At 54.1% G+C, this 11,888-nt stretch overlaps 1 protein-coding gene across 1 annotated transcript; it reads right to left on the bottom strand.

The window, feature by feature from the left end:
- Nucleotides 1-989: 989 nt before the first annotated feature.
- Nucleotides 990-11,415, bottom strand: ABHD17A (abhydrolase domain containing 17A, depalmitoylase). Its single transcript, XM_028713714.2, has 5 exons — nucleotides 11,078-11,415; nucleotides 8,921-9,479; nucleotides 4,674-4,868; nucleotides 3,296-3,475; nucleotides 990-2,135 (listed from the first exon to the last, which is right to left on the bottom strand). Exons 2-5 carry the CDS (start codon nucleotides 9,235-9,237, stop codon nucleotides 1,910-1,912), a joined length of 918 nt encoding a protein of 305 aa, XP_028569547.1. The 5' UTR covers nucleotides 9,238-9,479; nucleotides 11,078-11,415; the 3' UTR covers nucleotides 990-1,909.
- Nucleotides 11,416-11,888: the final 473 nt, after the last annotated feature.

Raw genomic sequence — 11,888 nt, 5'->3', positions numbered from 1 at the left:
GTCCTGAATGGGGCAACTGTGCCCCCGAAGGACCAGGTGCGCAGCCTGGGGGTCATTTTGGACTCACAGCTGTCCATGGAGGCACAGGTCAGTTCTGTGTCCAGGGCAGCTCCATCTGGGACGCAGGATGAGACCCTCCCTGCCCGCAGACTGTCTGGCCAGAGTGGTGCATGCTCTGGTTGTCTCCCGCTTGGACTACTGCCATGCGCTCTCCGTGGGGCTGCCTTTGAAGGTGACCCGGAAACTACAACTAATCCAGAATGCGGCAGCTAGACTGGGGACTGGGAGCGGCAGCCGAGAGCACATAACACCAGTCCTGAAAGACCTACCGTACATTGGCTCCCAGGACGTTTCTGAGCACAATTCAAAGTGTTGGTGCTGACCTTGAAAGCCCTAAATGGCTCAGTATACATGAAGGAGCGTCTCCACCCCCATCGTCCACCCCGGACACTGAGATCCATCGCCGAGGGCCTTCTGGCGGTTCCCTCATTGCGAGAAGCGAAGTTACAGGGAACCAGGCAGAGGGCCTTCTTGGTGGTGGCGCCCTCCCATCAGATGTCAAGGAAATAAACAACTATCTGGCTTTTTGAAGACATCTGACGGCATCCCTGTTTAGGGAAGTTTTTAATGGTTGATGTTTTAATATGTATTTGTATATGCTAGAAGCCGCCCAGATTGCCTGGGGAAACCCAGCCAGATGGACAGAGTACGAAGAATAAAATTATCATTATAAACCGTGTACAGCAGAAATCGTGCACGTTTAGACGTGGTTCTTTTGCAGGTCAGTTTCTTAGCAACATCTCCTTGCAAGGAACCGGCAAGCGACTCTCCTAGACCCAATCCATCGAAGAAGATGTAGCGAAGCGTGTTATGAGATGGTGCAGATCTTACAGGAGAGAGGAATGTGGATTTTTTTCCAGGTACCCCAACACACCCAGTTCCAGCCGTTCCCCGCAAGTCACACCCAACAACATTTCTCGGGAGACAAATCTGGGTCTTCCAAACTTTTATTCCTCTTTGTTTCAAAAACGAACGGGTGGGAGGCTTTCCCCAAACTCCCTCTCCTCCCCCCCCCCCCCGATAACACACACACGAAAAAGATTCCCTGCGTTACTTGGAATTAAATGAATTCTGGCTCAAACACATGGGGGGTATCCGGATACGGCGGGGATATTCAAACAATAGGATCCGGGAGTTTGTGGACGGAACAGGCAAGCTGTCTCTCTGACTCCCGCCAACCCACTTAATCCTGGCCTGCGTAGATCAGACAGCTTGTACTCCACAACCAGGGCGAAAACTCCACCCGCCGCAGCGCAGGAGAATCTGTAATGGAGGTCCTCCGGCCTCTAGGTGGCGCTGTGCAACGGGCGGCGGAGGCAGAGCGGACCGTTTTGGCCGTCATGCATTTTGGCGCCCCACCCCACCCTGTATCCCCGGGGCAAAGGTTATCCCGCCCCACCTTCCCCCTTCCCCCTTGGCTTATTGCTATCTCTGGGACGCGCCGAGAGTTACGAAAAGAAGGATCCGAGAAAATGGGATGTCATGGTGGCAGCGTAGTCTCGATGGAGGCGTCGTCGGCGTAATTTTTGTAAAAAAAGGACAGCGATGTGCGGAAACGGCTAGTCTGCTGGCGCAGAGAGGGGCGGCTCGGCGCATTGCCGGGGCGGGAGGCGTCGACGTCAGAGATGGCAGCGGGGGGAGAGCGAGCGGCTCCCGGTGTCGGAGGGAATGCCCCCAAGAGACCCGAGACTGGCGCCCCTCTGTAACGGAGGACTCCTCTCCCGCTTCGGTGGGCAGGGGACTGGCGCCCGTAACAGCGCCCTAAAGCCGCGAGACCCTCACCATCCTCCGAACCGAGGTGCGCGCAGCCGCGGCCGGAGGAGAGGGCGAGAAACGAGACGGGCGGTTGTCAGTTGTTCTGGCCGGCCAGGTCGTGCGAAATGAACTTGCGCAGGCGCTCCAGGTACTGGCTGTAGAGTTCGATGTCGTTGTGGCCGGCGCCCTCGACCCACAGCGGCTCGACGGCCTTCGGGCAGCGCTCGTATAGGGCCAAGCCGTGGGAGAAGTCAATGACCTCGTCCTCAGTGCCGTGGATGAAGAGGACCGGGGAGGTGATCCGAGAAACTTTGTCGATGCTGCGGAAGAGGAAAAGAACATGAGTTATTGGCCTGCTTCGCCCCGTAACATTAACCATGGTTTTTTTAAACCACGGTGGGGGTTTTTGTGAACCATGGTTATTTAAACCATGGTGGTGAGTTTTTTGGTGTTTTTTTGGAACCATGGTTATTTAAATAACCATGGTTATTTAAACCATGGTGGGTTATTTTAAACCATGGCTTTTTAAAAACAACAACCACCACCATGGTTTTTAAACCATATGGTTTTTTTAAACCATGGCTTTTTAAACCACAGTTTTCTTAAACTGAGTTCCAGATGAAACAAGGCCCTGGTTATTACTATTTTTTAAATCTTTCCCCCCCACGAACCTGCCCAGGTTTTGTGATCTACAGAGGAGGCCACTGAAACTCCCGCCAGCTACACAGGCAAACTTGGTGAGATTGCTGGACAGGGCCTTCTCAGTGTTGGCTCCTCCCAGACTTTGCAGCTCCCTCCCTAGAGAAGCCAAACTGGCTCCCTCCTTGTCGTCCTTCCACCCAGCAGGCTTTCGGGTACTGGCTCCTTTTAAAGAGTGCTCTTTTTACTATTCCTATTTCAACAAATCTGTTTTTTTGTTTTTTACGCTTTAAAAAATTATATTAAAGTTTAATGACTTTTTAACCATTGTCAGGACGCGGGTGGCACTGTGGGGTAAACCACACAGCCTAGGACTTGCCGATCAGAAGGTCCGCGGTTCGAATCCCCGCAATGACGGGGTGAGCTCCCGTTGCTCGGTCCCTGCTCCTGCCAGCCTAGCAATTCGAAAGCACACCAGCGCAAGTAGATAAATAGGTACCGCTCCAGCAGGAAGGTAAACGGCGTTTCCGTGCGCTGCTCTGGTTCGCCAGAAGTGGCTTAGTCCTGCTGGCCACATGACGCTGGACCCCTCGGCCAGTAAAGAGAGATGAGCGCCGCAACCCCAGAGTCGGCCACGACTGGACCTAAGGGTCAGGGGTCCCTTTACCTTTAACCATTTTCAACCTAGGTCTGTTGTTCTAATTTGCTTCATCTTGGTCCGGACTGCGAGGGTGATGTCCGGTGACGGACAGGCCCCATGGCCCGCCCTCCTTCCTCATTTGGCAGCAGTTGGAAGCACCCAACCCAAAATGCCACACACAGACCCACTTGGTAGCCTTACTTGGGGAAAGCGTCGAAACAGTAGGTCTTCTTGGTTTCCGGGAAGGCGACACGCATCCCTGAAGTGAGCGGCGAGTGTAGGATCACAGCCGCACACTCGTAGCGAGACGCCAGATCGACAGTGGGCACCGTCCCGATGCTCTGTCCATACAAGATGATGTTCTCAGGACTGATCCCGTATCTGGAAGGCAGGCAGGGAAGGAGGGAGAGAGAGAGAGAGCAAAGCCAACTTCAGTTCCAACAATAATAATTATAATTATGGATGGCGGCTAACGGATTGAGGTTAAATCCTGACAAGACAGAAGTTCTGTTCTTGGGGGACAGCGGGTGGGCAAGTGTGGAGGCCTCCCTGGTCCTGAATGGGGTCACTGTGTCCCCGAAGGACCAGGTGCGCAGCCTGGGGGTCATTTTGGACCCACAGCTGTCCATGGAGGCGCAGGTCAATTCTGTGACCAGGGCAGCTCCACCTGGTACGCAGGATGGGACCCTCCCTGCCTGCAGACTGTCTGGCCAGAGTGGTGCATGCTCTGGTTATCTCCCGCTTGGACTACTGCAATGCACTGTCTGTGGGGCTGCCTTTGAAGGTGACCCAGAAACTGCAACTAATCCAGAATGCGGCAGCCAGACTGGGGACTGGGAGCGGCCGCCGAGACCACATAAGACCAGTCCTGAATGACCTACATTAGCTCCCAGGACGTTTCCGAGCACAATTCAAAGTGTCGGTGCTGACCTTGAAAGCCCTAAATGGCCCAGTATACCTGAAGGAGCGTCTCCACCCCCATCGTTCAGCCCAGACACTGAGGTCCAGCTCTGAGGGCCTGCTGGTGGTTTCCTCCCTGCGAGAAGCGAGGTGACAGGGAACCAGGCACAGGGCCTTCTCGGTGGTGGCCCCCCCTATGGAAAGCCCTCCCTTCAGATGCCAAGGAGATAAAGAACTGCACAACTTTAAGAAGACGTCTTAAGGCAACCCTGCATCTGGAAATTTTTAATGTTTGATGTTTTAACATATGCTGTAAGCCACCAGATGGACAGGACATAATAATAATATACAGAAACATGATAAAACATCAAAACATTGAAAGCTTCCCTAAACAGGGCTGCCTTCAGATGTCTTCCAAAAGTGAGATCGTTATTTATTTACTTAACATCTGGTGGGAAATGCCCACTGCAGTGGTACCTATTTATCTACTTGCACCGGTGTGCTTTCAAACTGCTAGGTTGGCAGGAGCTGGGGCAGAGCAATGGGAGTTCACCCCGTCGCGGGGATTCGAACCGCCGACCTTCCGATCGGCAAGCCCAAGAGGCTCCGTGGTTTAGACCACTGAAGAATGGCGAGCGAACAACTGACTTAAACAGGGCACCCTCGCTGCCACGCTCACCGGGTGCGCAGCGCTTGCCAGGCGGCGTCGACGTCGGCGTACAGATTCTTCTCGGAGGGCTTCCCCGTGCTGACACCGTACCCCGAGTAGTCGTAGGAGAAGATGTTGCAGCTGATGCGAGTGCCCAGGCTGATGTAGAAGCTGCACATCTGGCCCAGGTCCACAGCGTTGCCGTGCGAGAACAGGACCGTGAACCTGAAAGGGAAGGAGAGTTGGAAGGGAATGTCTTTTGGGTGCACGGCCGGATTTTGGTTTGATGAGGCCCTCAGCTCCTGAAGGTCATGGGGCCCTTTGTATGTCCAGCTGTCCTTTGCCAACAACAAATGGTCGCTGTTTTTTTCCTGTTGAATAGATGCTGTATAGGGGACGCGGGTGGCACTGTGGGTTAAACCACAGAGCCTAGGACTTGCCGATCAGAAGGTCGGCAGTTCGAATCCCCGCGGCGGGGTGAGCTCCCGTTGCTCGGTCCCTGCTCCTGCCAACCTAGCAGTTAAAAGCACGTCAAAGTGCAAGTAGATAAATAGGTACCGCTCCAGCGGGAAGGTAAACGGCGTTTCCGTGCGCTGCTCTGGTTCGCCAGAAGCGGCTCAGTCCTGCTGGCCACATGAACCGGAAGCTGTATGCTGGCTCCCTTGGCCAGTAAAGCGAGATGAGTGCCGCAACCCCAGAGTCGGGCACGCCTGGACCTAATGGTCAGGGGTCCCTTTACCTTTACCTAGATGCTGTATGGTCATTTATGGACATAATGGGTATCTCAAGCCATTTGCCCATGTTGTCCTGCAACCAGTCCATGCAGAATGTAGGCACCCTATATATAAAAGGTAAAGGGACCCCTGACCATTAGGTCCAGTCGTGGCCGACTCTGGGGTTGTGGCGCTCATCTCGCTTTATTGGCCAAGGGAGCCGGCGTACAGCTTCCGGGTCATGTGGCCAGCAGGACTAAGCCGCTTCTGGCGAACGAGAGCAGCGCACGGAAACGCCGTTGACCTTCCCGCTGGAGCGGTACCTATTTATCTACTTGCACTTTGACGTGATTTCGAGCTGCTAGGTTGGCAGGAGCAGGGACCGAGCAATGGGAGCTCACACCGTCGTGGGAATTCGAACCGCCAACCTTCGGATCGGCAAGTCCTAGGCTCTGTGGTTTAACCCAGAGCACCACCCGCGTCCCACCCTATATATAGAAATGAGCAAAGCAGTGATATTTTAGGGAGCAGGCGGGGCCCAAGACTTACATCACAGGAGCCTACACAACACAAAACACTGTTGCTGGATGTAGGGTTTTTTTCCATTTGTTTTCTATCTTATATTTTGGAAATGTACATCCAGTTTTCCCCCTTTATATTTTTTGGGGGGCCCCCAAGAGAATGGGGCCCTAAGCTATAACGTCTTTAGCTTATACGTAAATCCGGCACTGAGGACAGATGACAACATTTTTGAGGCGCTTTCTCCCCCAAAAAGCAAGCTCAATAACTTTTTTTGGGGGGCGGGGCCCACCAAAATTCCTGGTGCGGCCGCAATAGGCGAAGTGGAAAGCTCCCTATAAACTCATTTCCGCTGTAAAAATAGTGTTTCCTTCCACTAAAAATCTATGTCCCGGAGTTTAAAATCAGCAGCTGTCCATCGACCATCACAGCCCGTCTTGTGCTTGTCACCATAAAACAGAGTTATTTCGCGGCAGGCCTGGTGATATGCAGGTCTTTTGTTAAGCAAGGAGGTCACTTATTTTTAACAGTTTGCAGCAAACCGGATGAACGGATCCTGGTATCCGTTGGAAAGCGGACAGGAAATTCCAAACCGGGGAAACACCCTCATCCACAGCGGAAACAGCTGTGGCGCTAACATCTGTCTTATTGCTCCTTCCTGGCCGCCGCCCTCCCTTCTTCTCCCCAGCAGGCAGCCTGTGGCCGAGCCGGCAAAATCTCCGCTGAGGTTACGGCAATCCCCCCATACGGCAACACTGCCTCCCTTCTGCGGCTCCCAACAGAATATTAAAAGCACGATCAAACATTAAGAACTTCCCTAAACAGGGCTGCCTTCAGATGTCTTCTGAAAGTCAGAAAGTTGTTTATTTCCTTGACATCTGCTGGGAGGGTGCCACCACCGAGAAGGCCCTCTGCCTGGTTCCCTGTAACCTCACTAGGTCAGGCGGAAAGGCAGTGACGGGCCCAAAGTCACACGCAGTGAGCTTCAGGGCCAAGGGGAGATTTGAACCCAGGTCTCTCAGTTCCCAGTAAGTCACTCTAACCCCTAAACCATACTGGCTCTCTGATTTTCCGATCTGCCACTTTGGGCGGTCTCCAGTACATATAAAAACAGAATAGAACTTCAAACATTAAAAGCTTCCCTAAACAGGGCTGCCTTCAGATGTCTTCTGAAAGTCAGATAGTTGTTTATTTCCTTGACATCGGACGGTAGGGCGCCACCACCGAGAAGGCCCTCTGCCTGGTTCCCTGTAACCTCGCTTCTCGCAGGGAGGGAACTGCCAGAAGACCATGGGGGGGGGGAGCAGAGGGGGCGTAGAGGGCCTTCTCGGTGGTGGCGCCCTCCCTGTGGAACGCCCTCCCGTCGGATGTCAAGGCAATAAGCAACTCTCTGACTTTTAGAAGACATCTGAAGACAGCCCTGTTTAGGGAAGTTTTTAATGTTTAATGCTGTATTGTGTTTTTAATATTCAGTTGGGAGCCGCCCAGAGTGGCTGGGGAGACCTGGCCAGATGGGCGGGGTGTAAATAATAAAATTATTATAAGAATATTTAGAAAGCACAATGAGGTGATTCGGAAGTCAAAAATATGTGTGATGTTAGATCACGGGAAGGCAAACTAAGACCTGGGGGCCGGATCCGGCTCAATCGCCTTTTCAATCCGGCCCGTGGACAGTCCAGGAATCAGCGTGTTTTGACATGAGTAGAAAGTGTCCTTTTATTTCAAATGCATCTCTGGGTTATTTGTGGGGCAGAGGAAATTGTTCATTTCCGCCCCAAAAAATATAGTCCGGTCCCCCACAAGGTCTGAGGGACAGTGGACCGGACCCCTGCTGAAAAAGTTTGCTGACCCCTGTGTTAGATAATGTGTAGTCAATTAATGTTTAGTCAAAATAATGGTTGCCATTAATTTGATTTAAAACTGATTTTAGAATGAATTGATTTTAGAATGCTGTTATTATTTTACTGTTGTTAGCTGCTCTAAGCCCAGCTTCGGCTGGGGAGGACGGGATATAAATAAAATTTTATTTATTACAGTGGTACCTCAGGTTAAGTACTTAATTCGTTCCGGAGGTCCGTTCAGAACCTGGAACTGTTCTTAACCTGAAGCACCACTTTAGCTAATGGGGCCTCCTGCTGCCACCGCGCAATTTCTGTTCTCATCCTGAAGCAAAGTTCTTAACCCGAGGTACTATTTCTGGGTTAGCGGAGTCTGTAACCTGAAGCGTATGTAACCCGAGGTAGGTAAAGGTAAAGGTACCCCTGCCCGTACGGGCCAGTCTTGCCAGACTCTAGGGTTGTGCGCTCATCTCACTCTATAGGCCGGGAGCCAGCGCTGTCCGCAGACACTTCCGGGTCACGTGGCTAGCGTGACGAAGCTGCTCTGGCGAGCCAGAGCCGCACACGGAAACGCCGTTTACCTTCCCGCCGGAGTGGTACCTATTTATCTACTTGCACTTTGACGTGCTTTCGAACTGCTAGGTTGGCAGGCGCTGGGACCGAACGACGGGAGCACACCCTGTCGCGGGGATTCGAACTGCCGACCATGCAATCGGCAAGTCCTAGGCGCTGAGGTTTTACCCACAGCGCCACCTGTGTCCCTGTAACCCGAGGTACCACTGTATTATTATTATTATTATTATTATTATTATTATTATTAGTGGTCATTGCGGTATTGGTTTTGTCTGCCTGCGTTGTCTGTTTCGCAATGAAGATAATAAGAACAGCAGAAAGACGGAAAGGTGCCAAACAAATTACCATATTTTTTGCTCTATAGGACTCACTTTTCCCCTCCTAAAAAGTAAGGGGAAATGTGTGTGCGTCTTCTGGAGCGAATGCAGGCTGCGCAGCTATCCCAGAAACCAGAACAGGTTTTGCTGCGCAGCGATCCCTCTTGCTGTTCTGGCTTCTGAGATTCAGAATATTTTGTTTCTTGTTTTCCTCCTCCAAAAACTAGGTGCGTCTTGTGGTCTGGTGCGTCTTATAGAGCGAAAAATACGGTGAAAGCGAAACAGGGTGGAATAAACGCAGCCCGAAACCGTCTCACCTGGCGCCAGGTACGCAACGGACGTACATGCACCCCACGCGGTTCCCACGGCTGCTCTTGGTCAGAAACACCTCGATGGTGTCCAGTTCCCGCTGGGCGTACTGGAAATCCGCTCGGTCGCCCAGGTGCAGCTTCCAGCGGGTCATGGCTCCTCCTCGGGGGGAGGCGCTGCCGGGCCCCCCCGCAACGGGATCCGGTTCGGGGACGATGGTGTACGTCGGCTCGGGGGGCAGGAAGGCCAGTTTGGCGGCGATGCGCCCGGGGCAGGGCGGGCAACAGAAAAGGCAACAGAGTTCGCTGACCGTCAGGCCGTTCATGGTGGCCGGTGGGGCAGGAATATGGGGTTTTATGGGGGGGGGACACCCGCAGAAGTCCCGGGCCGGAGGAAAGAAGCGAAGCTAAGGGCGCTTAGGGAAATGTTTTAGCTTCCCGCTGGACGGAGGAAGCCTTTATGACATGTCCACTCCGAAGAACTATGAGAGTGTTCTCCCGCATTCCGGCGTACAACGGCTGCGTTCCGAAGTCTCCTGGCTGAGCATCCGTTTCCCTCTGCAGAGTCCTAAAAATAAAAAGAGAGAGTGGATTAAATTTAATGATTATCTAGTTAAATTTGTTAGGGACGTGGGTGGCGCTGTGGGTTAAACCACAGAGCCTATGACTTGCCGATCAGAAGGTCGGCGGTTCGAATCCCCGCAATGACGGGGTGAGCTCCCGTTGCTCGGTCCCTGCTCCTGCCAACCTAGCAGTTCGGAAGCACGTCAAAGTAGATAAATAGGTACCACTCCGGCAGGACCGTAAACGGCATTTCCGTGCGCTGCTCTGGTTCGCCAGAAGCGGCTTAGTCCTGCTGGCCACATGACCCGGAAGATGACCCGGAACGGATTAAGTTTGAGAACCTTCTTCTTTTTCGGCGATCCCTCCTAGCCGAGTAAGACTGTCTTCCATAAACACGGTTTTAACAATGAGTCCGTAACCGACGGTGGAGGCCAATTCTGGATCCACGCATCCTTCCACAGTGGGGACATAGGTTTCCGGGCAGGAAACCAAATCTTTGAGAACCAAGGTACCACTGTATATAGATATATTCACAGACGTTTTCCGCAGTCCAGGGCAGAGGCTGCCAAGCGGACTCCCTTAACTACAAATTCCAAATATATATATAAAAATCATCGCTGCAGAGCCATCCGTGGATTGGACAAGGTTTTTTCTTCTTTCCACGATGCACAACCCTGTCGAACGGTGTGCTATGGAAAAACAATAATGACATCATCGGCCGCTGCCTGCCTTCTAAACACACACCGTTAAGTATTCAACTCTGCCAGATGTATCTCTGGGGGGGGGGGGGGAGGTGGGGCACGCAACTCAGGAGGGAGGGGGCCTGACTTCAGAGTAAACTGGTAAAGTTGCAGACACCCGGACTGCTCTACTGTGTGCGTGCGCGCGCTCTGGAAAGGGTCAAAGTTTGCAAAACAAACCCCCCCCCAAATACACACGCAAATGGAGAGAACGCAAACAGTTCCCAACTAGGTCCTCCTCCTCCTCCTCGGAGACCTATTGAAATCAATGGACCTTTCGGTGGGTTTACCAGCGCTGAGGCATCTGGTAGACATACCGCCTAACATGTTGGTGGTTTTGCAAAAAAAAAAGGGGGGCGTTGAGAAGATTTAAGAAGGTTCAGTCTTGAAGCCCCTGGACAGCTGCTGCCAGCCAGTTCCGACAATACTGAGGGATTGGGGCCCACTGCACAAGGCAGCTTCTCGGCTTAAATCTACCCTTAGCCCTGATCCTTGAGGACTGGCATCTTGTTCTTGCATCCAGGAAGGGCTGGTGGGGTGGAAAGAGGGAGCCCCTTCCTTGCCCGAAACCCCGGGGAGCCGCTGCCGGTCCGCGTCGGCAACAGCGCGCTCGGTGGAGCCGCCGGGCCGGCTCGCGAGGAGGTCCCTCAAGGCAGCGCACCTCGGGGGAGAAGGGAGGCCCGAAGGCGCACGGATAATCTCCGCTCCTCGGCGAGGGAGGCGCGCGCAAAGCGAAAGGAAACAACCCGGATCGGGCTCGCCGCCACGGGCTCCCCTCCCTGCACCCTCCCGTCTCTATCCGCCGCGGGATCCTAAGGACAAGTGACGCCCCCTCCGCCCCCCGCCTCGCCCGGATAATCACCCTCGCCGCCGCGCGTCCCTCTCCAAGTCCCGACGGGGGTCTCTCCAAAGCGCGCTTTGGCGCACGGCAGCTGGCGTCTCTTGTGCGTCTCTCTCTTTCTTTCTCTCCCTCCTCCGTCTGGCTGGCTTCCTCCCTCCTCTCCCGGCAGCAGCTGCTCGGATCTAGCCGCCCAGCACCGGCCAGGCCCCGATCCGCCGCCTCCGGGCCCCCGCCCGGGCGCTGCAACCGGCCCCCGCCGCGCTCCGCATTACGCGCCCGGGGCCTGGAACTTGGAGACGCGGCTGGCGCTGGCTCGCTGCTCGTCTGCGCCTCCCCTTCGGCGCCTCCTGCTCCTCCTCCCGAGGAGGCGGATGTGACAGCAGCGACAGCCGCACTGGAAATGACGACGGGGCGGCAGAGGAGGAGCCGGAGGTGGAGCGAGGCCTCCTCCGCCCGGCACGGGAGAAAAAGGTTGCCACGCTGGGAAAAGGCTTCCCCAAGCGCTGCGCCGCGCAAGGGGTGGCCCGATGCGCCTCTTCATGAGTCATTTTCTCGCGGGGAAAGGCCCAAGAGCCCCCCCCCCAAGCGTTTCGCTTGCAGACGGGCATCCCTAGGAACGACTGTTTGCGTGACTCTCTGCAGAGCCGCTGCGTGTGGCCAGTGCTATGTGGACAGTTGCCTGACTCAGTATAAATGTGTATCTCTGTATGAGTCCCTGTTCTTTTCTTAGTTACTCCCCATTATCCTGGACAGGGGGGCGACGGTTCATCCCAGACACTCGAAGTGCCCCTGTTTTCCAGGAACAGTCCCGGATTTACTGAAACCACCCCTG

The sequence above is a fragment of the Podarcis muralis genome, chromosome 18 (assembly GCF_964188315.1).
Source record: "Podarcis muralis chromosome 18, rPodMur119.hap1.1, whole genome shotgun sequence".
NCBI lineage: Eukaryota > Metazoa > Chordata > Lepidosauria > Squamata > Lacertidae > Podarcis > Podarcis muralis.
This window is presented reverse-complemented; position numbering and strand designations above follow the sequence as displayed.